This window comes from Eucalyptus grandis, chromosome 5 (genome assembly GCF_016545825.1).
Source record: "Eucalyptus grandis isolate ANBG69807.140 chromosome 5, ASM1654582v1, whole genome shotgun sequence".
Lineage (NCBI taxonomy): Eukaryota > Viridiplantae > Streptophyta > Magnoliopsida > Myrtales > Myrtaceae > Eucalyptus > Eucalyptus grandis.
Window position 1 is genome coordinate 38,213,532 of NC_052616.1, and position 13,838 is coordinate 38,227,369.

The window sequence follows — 13,838 nt, forward strand, 5'->3', positions numbered from 1 at the left end:
AAACTATTTATAAATCAATTTTGTAAGTAAAAAGATAATTGTACTATGAAATTTCACTAAAACTTAAGTGACATTCCTAGCTAAGCTAAAGGGAAGTCATAATCGATTGAGGGTATATTTGTCTAAGAGTATTCGGAACCCTATGGAAGAGCCCTAAAGGGTTTCTTAATTTTGAAAGGCAGTTTTTAGGAAAAAATTCTAAATTTTAAAAGGCTTTTATTTTTAAAGAAAGAAATTTTGAATATTTTTATATATTTTTAATATTTAATATTATTATATTTAGGAAAACAGGTTCGGACTAGATAAACTTGATCCGACTCGCTAGCCCAATCTGACGATCCTAGTTTAACCTAAAACAAACAATACCCGTTTCATACAATGGTTTGTTTGTTTGTTTGTTTTTTTTTTTCGTTTTTATAATAATATTAATTTTTAATTCTTTTTCATTTTTCCTTTTATTTTAATCTTTTCTTTCCTGCTTCTGGTCTTCTTCTTCGTGCGTTTTCAGTATGCCTGAAGCTTCCATAAAAACCAAAAGTTCCAATGAGTGCAACCCCATCCTCAAAACACTATGACCATGGTCTTGATGTATATTAATGCCATCCCAAGCCGAGAAAGACATGCACCACTATCCAAAAATCCCGAATGTATATAAAACACAAAATGTAAGGTGGACGTGAGGCGCAACATAGGACCACAAGTTCGGATCTCGGCAAAACGTACGCGAAAATGGACGAAATGAAAACAAATGTTACTCTTTGAAAATGAAACACCCCTAAATTCCATCCAGCCCACACGCTCAAAATGGCTTACGGATTGGTGTTATCTCTATTTTCATTACTGCTTGTTTCTTTTTATTTTATTTTTTCTATTCTTTATTTCATTTTCCCTTCCTGGGCGTGGTTTCCTTCGTCACTGAAGCTCCCCTTTCCTACGTTCTCTTCTTTGCCAAGAACACCATTGCCCAGATCTCTCTTGAAGAAAGGCCATCGTTCAAACTTGCCAACCACTTCCCATGATCAACGAGATAAGGCTTCACGCAAGACGACCTCAGTAACTAGCGATCAAAATGATGATACACGAGCTTCGAATAAGGCAAAGGCAGTGGCTGTTTTACCAGAAGCGCCTCAAGAGCATTTTATCGAACACCTAGGTGCATCGGCTCAAGGCAGCCACGGATAAGAATAAGATCCGAAACTAGACCAAAGCTCAACAAGAATGGCAGGGAATGCTCAACGTCAACAACGGACAGCATGAGCGAACTCAAAACGCACGCCTTGACTTAGTAGCGCATGCAAAAAATGTGAGAGAATAGGACAAAAGAAGAGCACAAAGAGGGTCGGTGGACGGTACCACCCGCCTCGGAGGTCGTGAATGGTGGGCGAGATCGATAGATTGGACTATGTCGGGTCGCCTTGCACGCCCCGTGAGCCAGGATCCTTGGGAAATCGACACGGGCTGAACTAAAAATCAAGAAACTCATTGGAAAAACTTGCAATCGAAGAAAGGGAAGCCACAGCTTGGTGGTTTCGGCTGGGAGGCGCAAGCTCGCGTCGGGGATGGCTGAGCGACGCTCGGCTGAGGGAGATTCTGGGTCTCCTTCTCGCTCACTCTCCGTTTCTACCTCTCTCTCTCTCTCGCCCAAGACCTCCACAAATCTCTCTCTCTCAGAGTCAAAACCTTCCCCTTCCGACCGACTCTCCCTCTCTCTCTTTTAAGCTCGGCCAACAAGTGCGCATGGATCCTGCCACCGCCAGTTGCCTTGCCGGTCTAGCTCCGACCTTAGGATCATGTTGCGCGATCTGCTGCCTCCCCAGCTCCCTCGTGATCCTCCGTCTCCTCTGGTTTGTACTTTGCTTTTTCTTGCATGACCGGCGTGGGGATGAAGGAGACCCACGCGCGGGGCGGGCTGAAATGAAGGGAGATGGGCTAGCCCGCGTGAAAAGAAGAAAAAGGGAAGAAAAGAGGTAGGCTGGCCCACACAAAAAGAAAGGAGGAAAGGAGCAAGAAAAAGAGGTAGGCCAGGCTTGAACGGGGGAAAGGAAGGAAGGGGGAAAGAGGAGGGCCAGCCCCTGCCCGGCCCTATTCAACCTTTCGTTTCTTCTTTTTTTGGTCGGACTTCTTTTTTTCTTAAATAATAGTTCTTTTAATTATTTTTTTATTTTCTTTTAACAAAAAGGTTCTACTACGACTAATACAAATGCTCCTAGTGTCTATACACCATGCAACTTGACGGAAATTATTTTTGTTAGGGCTTAAAATTTAATCCTTAATTTTATATTTAATTAATAAATAATTAAACATTTCTTTAAAATTTAGGTTTTGATACTCACTTTTCTTTTTGTTCTTTCTTTCTTTAGACTTTTCTTCCTTTTTCTCTTTTGTTTTTCTTTCGTTTTGTTTTATGTTGACTACCGTTTATGTCATTTTCAGTTAAAGTCAGGACATGATTTGGAAAATCTATCGTCCATCCGTGCGTTTTCTTGACATTTAGCATTTATGTCGATGTATCTTGGAACAGGACTTAAATGACTTTGTATGACAAACTACACATTGCAGCCGGACATGTTCTTGTGACTCGAAATGGAAGTCTTGACACGACAACTATAAACGAGAAACCTCCATATAATCCTACGGCCATTACAAAACCCTCAAATACAGGCTGTAACTCATAACCTTCTCTTTTGAGATTTTTGTGCCCAATCCACTAGTTGCGACAGATGGATCCCAATCTCACAAAGCTTGGTAGTTCTCTTCCAGTCCCAAATGTTCAGGAGTTGGCAAAAGAGGTCATAGCCGAAGTCCCGCCTCGCTATGTCCGAACTGATCAAGATCATCCGCTCATGGATGATGATCATGGAACTTTGTTGCTTGAAGTACCAGTAATTGACTTGAATAATCTCTCATCCAGCGATGGCAATTTGAGGGAGTCCGAGCTTGAAAAGTTGCACACTGCATGCAAAGATTGGGGATTCTTCCAGGTAAAATTTCACAAGAGTAGCTTTTATTCTTTTTCTTTCTGTGAGGGTTACTTGAAGAAACCGACTATTGAAGTTGACAGATCCCTTTTTGTGGATGCAGTTGATAAACCATGGAGTGAGTTGTTCATTGGTGGAGGAGGTGAAGCTGGGTATACAAGAGTTCTTCAAGCTTCCAATGGAAGAGAAGAGGAAGTTTTGGCAAGAAGCAGGAGACTTGGAGGGTTTTGGGCAGGCGTTTGTAGTCTCCGAGGAGCAGAAGCTTGATTGGGGCGACATGTTTTTCTTGATGTCCCTACCCAGACATTTGAGAAAACCTCACCTTTTTCCCATGCTTCCTTCGCCGTTCAGGTTCTCTCTCTCTCTCTCTCACTCTTTCATGTCCATCGAGTACACTAAATATCAATGAGATTATTGTCTAAATTTAGGGTATTAAAATTTATATCGCAATTTTTTTTCCCAGGTTGGCCATTTTTCATGCTCGATTTCCTCCGTATTTTCTTCCATATACTAGTGATCCAAAGTATTAGTTCACGAAATAGTTGAACTAGGTTTTTATACCAATTCGGTATCACTAGCGAGACAATAATTTTGGTAGGGTTCCCTTCGTCCTAATTTAATTTCTTTCATAGGCATAATCAGTTGACGTGAGACTAGAGCGAGAACAAATGACTATATCTTGTTTTACTCTCGACTATGGAAAAGTTTGCCGATGGCAGAATAAGAAAGGTCAAATGTTTCGACCCAAAAAACTAAAAAAAAACAAATGTTGTAGTCAGTTCCAGCTTTTCACAGGCAAGTAAGATGGTTGTTTACGCAATCTGAGTACGACAAATGGAAAAAATCTATAAATTGGGATAACTCTCATTAATGACAATTTTGTCAAGAAATTAGATATGTATCAATCTTGAAAGAGACCTATGGCGGTTTCGTGATAAAATGGATAAAGAAAAGAATCCAATTTCGACGTCTGAGTTTTCTTCAAACCCTAGAGTTACGAGTATGACGCAGCAAACAGTCGGGGATGACGTGAATCCACAACTTTTCCGATGGCTTTATCATTCTAGAAATAAAATAAAAGAACATTTTGATTTTTCAGTTAAGTTACCTGCGTATAAAAGAAATTCGGACATGTAATAGGATATAAAGGGTTTGGTTCTAGATTGTTGACTATGGATCATAAACCTAAGACAGTGCTTGACTTAATTGTATATCTCTCACAAATATCTGTAACAAAATATATTCATTCTTGAACGTAGATAAAATGAAATTTGAAATAACTTTTTCTCCTCTTGTGCCCATTATTTCCATTGTTGACGGAAAAATAAATTTTTTTATGTTAATTCCTTCAAAATAAAATTTGTTATGTTAATCTTTTGGCTCATTTACCAGCTCAATATGGATCACTGTCGAATTGGGATCTAAATTTTAGAAGATGTTAAATTTACACTTAATGGTTGACATAGCAACAACCAAAATAAAGATCAAATTTAAAAAAATTCTTGGCTGCACCCATCACATGTGCACCCAACACACATGCACCATTGGAAAGACCCGTCATAGTGAATGGTGCATATGCATTAGGCTCACATGTACTAGATGAATGTAAGACTGGCTTCAAGACTAGCCCACATATTCAAGAATACTATAATTTTATCAAAACTGTGAATATTTTGTCTAAATGTTTTCTACATATCTCTCACCGTTGAGATGAACAATCATTCACTTATTGAAAGTAAAACTGCTGGTATAAATGTCAATATTTTGTGAGAATATTCACTTTGCAACCAATTCTTATGCAGAGATGTCTTGGATGAATACTCCTCGGCGCTCCGAGACCTTGCAATGAAGATTCTCCTTCTCATGGGAAAAGCTCTGAAGATGGACACGAAGGAGATGATAGAACTGTTTGATGAGGGCGTGCAGTACTTTAGGATGAACTACTACCCTCCATGTCCGCGACCCAACCACGTCATCGGCCTCACTCCGCATTCCGATGCCGTGGGCCTCACCATTCTTCTCCAAGTCAATGAAATGGAAGGTCTCCAGATACGGAAAGAGGGCAAGTGGATCCCCGTCAAGCCCCTTCCTAATGCTTTCGTTGTCAATGTGGGAGACATTTTAGAGGTAAAAATTTCTGAACCTATCTATAATCCCAGGCTATTGATGACATGACTGCTATTTCATGCACAATCATACACAATCTGTTAACATTTTATCAATACAGTTTTCAAGATATCTTTGGATGAATAGTCTGGATAAACAAAAAACTACACAGTTTTGAATGCAATAATAATCTTGAATGACATGTTGGAAACAACCAATGATGGAGTGCGGAAATTTGTGTAATCGCGTTTATATCTTCCAAATTCCAATATGTGCAATGAGCTAAATAGTCTAACAAAACAAGTGCTTATAACAGAAATTCATTAACAAGAGGCATGACAAAATAGAATGTGCTTTTTGATGATCGACACAGATTGTCACGAATGGTACTTATCGTAGCATTGAGCACCGGGCAACAGTTAACTCAGTGAAGGAGAGGCTCTCCATTGCCACATTTTATAGCCCGAAATTGGAAGGGGACATGGGTCCAGCACCGAGCCTGATCACACCCGAGAAGCCAGCACTGTTCAAAAGAATTGGCGTTGCCGATTACTTCAAGGAACTCTTCTCTCGTAAGCTTCAAGGAAAGTCATTTATTGATGTTATGAGGACGATTCAGGGTGAGGAAAATAATGGGAATTGAATTTGACCATAAACTATTATAGCTGAAATCCTTTCTTTATGTTGACTCTCTCCATGCAGCTCGAATAAGTCGATCATGTATTGACACAATCTGTAAAATCCATAAAAAAAACAGTGAAAATCTGCTACAAGTATCAGTTCAATATTCTCAGATTTATACTATTTTTCTTACTATTGCAAAATGCACTTTGTCCATTGGCAATGAAGTAAGGCTGAACTTAACTATTCAGAACGAACCCATTGCACAAGTGGAGCGTAAAAGGTGGTTGCAACACGCTCTTAACGGGATTTGACTTTGCGAATGTGGAAGTCAGGGTCGCTTCCCACGAACCCTGGCAAAGCTCTAAAGTTCTCGCAAGCCGATATAAGTGCGACCTATAAAACAGTGCCTTAAAAGAGCTGACAAGTCTTGTGCAATATGGCCAATATCTGAATCGGTAGTTTGAGCTTAAAGTTCGTCCTCTCAACTACTAAATTTTGTTTCGGAATGGTTCAAAGACATCCACCTCTAGTTAGTTTATTGCCGTTAGTATGGGAATCAGTTTCCTCTCCCGTTGGAATGGAGCCACACAAGTGGATAAGCATGGATTTAACTTTACACGGTGGTCTTCATGTGACCATTCGAACGAAGATCGATCTTCATTGGTCTGTCCCTTTAAATTTTATCAAAACCGAGAACATCAGCTACAGAAAATATATAGAACTCTCCGCTATGTCCCTGTTCTCTTTGTTCGTCACTTCCTCTGTCAATCATTAAACATCTACTCCATATTGACTATTAATTTCAAGACTTAGAATAATGCTCATATTTGGCCTAGCATGCAGACTATAACGCCGAAGAAAGTGTAGATAAGTAAGAGGTAAGACAAGTGAGAACCAAATTGAATAGGTCGTTCACTACTAGTAGGAATCCACCTAAGAGATAAGAGCACAACAAGAAATCCTTCTTGTTCTCAAGCCAAAGACTAGATGAATTATCACTCATAACAAGTCGACATTCTTATTCATCATAGTATGTTTATATAAAACGAACTTGGAACAACTCTCCAAGTATGAGTAATTACTAAGACTCTTTGGGAAGACAAAGGACTCATAAATATGGACTCTAGAAACTTTAAATGACAATTACTAAATCTTGAAAATATAGAAAATAAATTTTGTTGGGGGAAGGTATCCAAGACTTGCTTGATTTGATGAATGTGGACACCCTTCTAAACACGTGGCTATTGAAGTATCAGTATGGTTACTAAGTGTTGTTAATTGTGCACATGCAGCTACCAAAGTATTGGTCTAGTTACTGAAGTATCAGTAATTTTGTGATCGGTAACACTTTGATAGAACCGATGTTGTTTTAGAATGCTTCGGCATCATATGCTTTTGTTGCGTATAAACTCGTCCTCAAGTTTTCATTATCTTCGTCTTCATCTTCATGGTAGGGAGAAAGATCTGCAACATTAAACATTGCCAAAATAGCAGTCACTAGGGAGTTCAATCTTGTAGGCGTTGTCGCCAATTCTTTGCTGCACTTTGAAAGGACCATTGACTCTAGGCTTCAACTTCATTTCCAAGATGTAGCCACACCAAATCTCCTTCCTTAAAAGCAGCTCGCTTCTGATGCTTATTGGCTCTCTCTTGATACTTTGCTTATGCTTTATGATCCTTTCTCGTATTTGCTCATGAATCTTCTTTAGATAGTGAATATGATCCTCAGCATCTCCATTAAAATATTGAGAGATGGAAAGTGGAGCTAAGTCCAAGGGAATAATAGGATTATTCCCATATGTAATCTCAAAAGGACTTTTTCCGATTGTTTGGCTTGAAGACCAGTTGTAAGCAAATTCAGCTTGAGCCAAAGTGGAGTCCCATTGATGCAAGTTACTTCTGATTAAGCTTCTTAAAAGTTTTCCCAAACTTTGATTAACTTCAGTTTGCCCATCAGTTTGAGGAATGATGGGAAGAGCTAAATTGAAGAGTTGTGCCTAGCTTCTTCCAAAGTGTGTGCTAAAAATGACTGATAAATTTTAAATCTTGATCGAATGTCATTGTCTTTGAAATACCATGAAGTTTCATGATCTCCTGGAAATAAAGATTCATCACATGAGTAGCATCCAAGGTCTTGTTATGTGGCACAAAATGTGCCATTTTGGAGAATCGATCAACGACCACCATAATCGAGTCTTACCCCTCTGTGTCCAAGGTCAACTGACCACAAAGTCTAGGTTCACATATTCCCCAAGGGTGGTTGGAACCGATAATGGAGTATACAAGCCAATGTTTTGAGTTTGGCTTTTGGTAATGTGACAAGTTCAACACTGCTCCACATGTTTCATATCATCTTTCTCCATGCGAGGCCACTAAAAATTTTCTTTGACAAGAGAGAGTGTCTTGTCTTTTCCAAAATGTCTGATTAATCCTCCATCAGGCTTTATTGATAATGGTTTCCCTCAGAGAACTTCTTGATATGCACAAACGTGATATCCGGACTTCGCTGAGCCTCGAGTACATAACGGTCCATGACGTGTCAACAAGCTTGTCATTGGACTACGCTGTTGACACCATTCATGGTCACCGTTTTGCCACCACCATCCCCATACCAACCGTCACGTTTTGTCATGTCCCCGACACCACTTCATCATCACATCTTCGCCGTACTAGGACAGCTCGGCTATCACCAAGTCCATCACCTCAGGTAAAATTTTCTTTATGAAATGCCACCAACGAGACCAATGTTTACTCTCTCTAGTACGTCGCCAAGCTAACTCCTCACGCGAGTTGCTTAGACCGCTATGCATACGTACATTCGGTAGAGCCGAGAATTCCACTGCCCCCACGTCAACCGCTCACTTCTCAGCAAGATGAAGGTTGACTCAAGAGTGCAGCCACAGCTTGACACGAAAGGGAAGACTTCGCCCAGAAACTCAGCCACGTTGCTCCTTCTTCATTGACCAGCAAATGGGAGACTTGGACCAAGCTGAGGCCACGTTCTTGCATGAAAAAGCAAGGTGGCATGAACAACAGAAAGGATCCTCATGCTTGGACACGAATTAACGGAGCTGTCCATTCCTTCCGCTGCCACGCACGTTGAAGAAAAAGTCGACCCAGAAAGTCAACCGGCGGAGGAACTGAAGCACAGAAGAAAAAAGACCGTCCCTCACTTTTCCTTCCCTCACACTTCGTCGTCCATGAACGCCTGCAGCCGAGGAGCATCTTCTTGCTAACCTTCTCAGTTTTACTTTTACCCTGCTCACTGAAGTCAGCCGCGTGTACCTCGCCGCTGCACCACCCCGTTGCACCGCCGTCTTGCCTTCTTTCCCACCGCTAACCGGAGACCACACAGCCGTGCCTCCGTTCAGCTCGCATCAGCTCGCTGCTCTGCCTCCAGCTTGCACCGTCTCACAGCTCGCACCGTCTCGCAGCTCGCACTAACCACTTGCACCACCGGATTCAAGGCAAGTAGACTTTGACTAACCTATGCTATGTGAATCCCATTGTTGCTTGGTGAGACGTGTTCCATCGGAATTCTACGAATTACTATTAGTTCCACGATACTCGCGTTTTTTGGTGAATTCGGAAGCCGTTTGGGATTGACCACGACTTCAAAAGGGGAGTTAAGTACGTACTTTTAGGGTCAGATTTGGGGTTATGGACCCGCGAACTTAGTGACCTTGGTTTTGTAGAAATTTTTTATTTATATATGAACTGTTTTATACGGAGATTCTGGACTTATGAAACTTGAAATGATTTAAGTACATGCATGTGAGTTCCGAAGGTATTTCGGGTAGAACAATACAAAAATTTTGGGGGTGAAACCGTGAAATTGATGGTGATCGATTCGGTGTTTAAACTCTCGGTTTTACGAAATATTTATGTCGACGCAGGTTTGACATATCTTTAAGGTTTCGTTTGCACTTAGGGTTATATTATAATTCTGGATTTTGGAATTGAGTTATTTTCCGTGCATGAACGACGTGAAAGATATTTTGGCATTAAGCTGTTGGATTGCTACCCCATGGTATTTAAGTGATGGATGCCGTCGGTCCACATTGACGACGATGCCCTGGCATCAGGATGCTCGGAGGGGTGTGATACTGTGCCCTTCGGATGCCTGGGAAATGTGATAAAGGCCGGAGGTCCTCGCAATGCCAAGTAGGGTGCAAGATGCCTGGAGGATGGTGTACAGTTTTCTTTGGAAGATGGTGGTAGTGAATCTAGATGAATTGAAATTCCAAATTTCTATTATTTTCCGATATATTGTTTTTATGAGATTCTTTTAGAACTGATGAATGTTTTTATTTCAGTTTGTGTATTTATTTATGGATTGTGTTGAATCAGGTGGCAATAGGTTCACGTAGTATAGTTTAGTGGACTCTTATTTGTTGAGTGGTTGTACTCACCCCTTGTGGGATTATTACATTTCATACACGTAGTGATGTCACTCCAACCTGCGTCTTCCACCATGCTCTATGGCATCCCCACCGACCTCATGTGGGATCAAGTGGAGCACGTGGACCCCGACTTCCCGGACGTCATGTTCATCCGGATTATTCATGATTACGATGATCCTGACGGTGGATGCTGGCCTCTCGATAGGCCCTATGTTAATGGGGTTCATAGTACTATACGCCCGGGTCATTGGGCATACTATGGGGTCGCTTCCACTCCCGGATGATGACGGCAACGGTTCTAGTGGGGTCAAGTAGTCAGAGGACCTAAGGAAGATAGGTTGCATTTTTGGATAAGACCATGATGTGATATGAAGATGATTGTGTGAATAGACTGTAGGATGGTTGGGACAGAATTTTGGGTTAGCCAGAAAAAGGAACTTTTTGGGCCTTAATGTACCGACCTAAGTCATCTGAAAATATAAATAAATAAAAGTGTTTGGTTCTATATTTTCATGTGCATCAAGTTATATTGGAGTCATCGATACACACTTCCACTTGAAAATAATAGTAATGACAGAGAATGCCATGGTGACTCTTAACGGGTCGAGGGTCGTCATAACAAACAATTATTCTTGAAAAGAAACTCATCTTGCAACAAGAATTGCTGAATTGGACCCTTTGAGCAATCATTCCAAATTTATCCAAAGTCTAGATCATCTTCAAAGAATTTCTTGATCATGTTGAAGCCTAAGACCCTCACTTGCATTGTGGATAACAAGGAATGCTTTCGACTTATTGCATCCGTCACTCGATTAAGAGTTCTAACTTTATGTTTGATAATAAAAATTAAAGTTTGAAGAAACTCTACCCACTCGGCATGCCAATTGTTGAGCTTTTGTTGAGTATTTACATACTTCAAGGCTTCATGGTTCAAATAGAGAATAAACTCCTTGAACAATAGATAATGTTGCCAATGATCTAAAGCTCTAACAATAGCATAAAATTCTTTATCATAAGTAGAGTAATTCTTGCGCAAATTATTCAACTTCTCACCAAAGAATGCAATGGTGATAGGAGAAATAATGGTACTGAAATGCTTGATAAAGCGGCGATAAAAAAAGATGCCAAATCATGGAAACTAGGAATATCATGAATATATGTTGGAAAGAGCCAACTTATGATCTTCTCCACCTTGCTAGAATCTATCTTGATGCCTTCCTTAGAAACAATATAGCCTAGGAAGACAAGGCTATCAGTAATGAACTAACGCTTCTTTAAGTTGGTATATAACTTTTGCTCTTGTAGAACCTTGAAAACTTAGAAAAGATGCTCCAAGTATTGCTCATGAGTAGAGCTATAAATAAGAATGTCATTAAAATAAACAACAACAAAGCTGCCAATAAATGGTTTAAAAATATAATTCATAAGGCGCATAAAGGTACTAAGAGCATTAAAAAGGCCGAAAGACATGACCATCCATTCATAGAGGCCATCTCTTATTTTGAAAGTGGTTTTCCATTCATCTTTTTCTCTCATTCGAATTTGATGATATCCACTTTGAAGATCAATCTTAGAAAATATAACAGTGCCATGGAGTTGGTTGAGAAGATCATCGAGTCAAGGAATAGGAAAATGGTACTTAATGGTTATCTTGTTTACTGCTCGACTATCGATGTGCATACGCCATGATCCATCCTTCTTCAGCACAAGAAGAGTGGGGATATCACATGAACTCATACTTTCCCTCACCATTCCTTTAGCCATGAGTTTATCTACTTGTTGTTGAAGATTTTCATGCTCTTTAGGGCTCATTTGGTAGGCTGCCTTGTTTGGAATGGCAGCTCTTGAAATAAAATCAATACAATGCTGAATTTCTATTATGAGTGAAAGACCGGGCGGAGTCTATTTCGGAACAATATCCTTAAATTATTGAAGAATAGGTTTTACTTGAGAAGGGACATCATGGTGTTCTTCGTTCTTTTCTAATACCACAAAAGCATATGTCTCTGATGATTCATCTAAAGCTTTATAAACTTTGGATTTGGAGTGTAAAGTATTTTCCTCCCCCATTAGATGGTTTAGTAGTGCTCTCCATTTTGGAAGGACCCAAGGTGATTTTGACTCCATCTTTCTTGAAAGCGTAAGTATTCTTGAACTCATCATGCTTAGTTTTTCTATCAAATTGCCATGGCCTCCTAAGAAGCAAATGACAGGCATCCATGGGAACAACATCACACCACAATTTATCTTTATATGATTTTTCGATGGAAAGTTGAACAAGACATCGCTTATCAACCCTTATCTCGTTCCCTTTGCGAAGCCAAGATAGTTTATAAGATTGTGAGTGCTTTTCCATCTTAAGGCACAACTTGTCCACCATTATTGTAGCCACCATGTTCTCGCAACTTCCTCTGTTGATGATAACATCACACACCTTTTCATGAGAAGTGCATCTAGTATGAAAAGTATTATTGCAAAGCCACGTAACATCCTCACTACGAGTAACATTCAAGCCCGACAAAGAATTAGAGACTCTCCTTGGTCTACGTAGATAAGTCCATCTTTCTCTTGGATGTTCTGTTAGTACCAAGGGAATCTTCATGTTGCTCTTCCTCAAGTTCCTCTTCTACTAGAGAGATGATCTTGCAGTTTGGACATTTGAATGCAATATGTCCAAACCCTTGACATTTGAAATACCGGATAGAGCTATGGCACTTGGAACTTGACTCTCCATTGTTCTTAGGAGTAGACTGTGAAGCGGTCACCCTAATCTTAGAAGTAGATGACCTCTCGTCCTTCGAAAAGTCTTCTTTTCTTTTTATACCGAGAGGTACGACCAGGAGCCTCTTTAAGTTGCCGATCCACCTTAAGTGCAAGTTGACAAACATCATTGTAAGTCCAATAAGGTTGAAGTTGGAAAACATTATCGATTTTAGATTGAAGTCCACCAAGGTAACAAGCAATAGTTTGCTCCTCTCCTTCGGAAACATCACAAAAGCCTCATGAGATGATCAAATTCCGTGGTATATTCTTCCATGGATAGCTCCTTTAGTTTGAAGTTGTGGAATTGAAGAAATTTATGTTGACGGTAGTTTGGTGGTAAAAACTTATTCTTCAATTCTTTCCTCATCTTCTCCCATGTTACGATATAGCTTCTTCTTTCACAAGCTCTTTGTTTCTTCAAGTGCTCCCACCAAATAGAAGTGTGCTTTTTGAGTTTGATAGCAACTAGCTTCACCTTTTGATCATTCGAGATGTCTTTGTAGTTAAAGACTCTTTCCACAGCATGTAGCCAATCCATAAATTCTTTCGGTTGCACCTTCCCCTCGAATTCGGGAAAATCAACCTTTACAAAGGAATCTTGCTTAATTCCATGGAACCTTTGATATCGACATTGAGGAAGTTCTTCCTCACTCGAAGCATGACTTTGAGCACCGGCAAAAGGGTCAATGTCCTCTTCATCAAGGGGAACATCTTTTGAATCATGACGCAAATAATGATGTTCCAGAAAGTTGAAGCGTTGCAAACGCTCCTGTAATTGCTACACTTGTCTCCTTAAATCATCCACCTCCACATCTTGTAGGTCTCTTTCCCGAGCCATAGAAGACTCAACATTTGGTTCACGTTGATGACGACCAACCATTGAACCAAAGCGCCGATACCAAATTGATGCTGGAGAAAGTGTAGAGAAGTAGGAGGTAACACAAATAAGAACTAAATTGGATAG

General features: G+C 40.2%; 1 protein-coding gene across 1 annotated transcript; it reads left to right on the forward strand.

The window, feature by feature from the left end:
• Positions 1–2,551: 2,551 nt before the first annotated feature.
• LOC104445095 (protein SRG1) lies at positions 2,552–5,888 on the forward strand. Its single transcript, XM_010058908.3, has 4 exons — positions 2,552–2,981; positions 3,082–3,329; positions 4,781–5,105; positions 5,458–5,888. The coding sequence occupies exons 1-4, from the start codon at positions 2,721–2,723 to the stop codon at positions 5,725–5,727; spliced, it is 1,104 nt and encodes a 367-aa protein (XP_010057210.1). The 5' UTR covers positions 2,552–2,720; the 3' UTR covers positions 5,728–5,888.
• Positions 5,889–13,838: the final 7,950 nt, after the last annotated feature.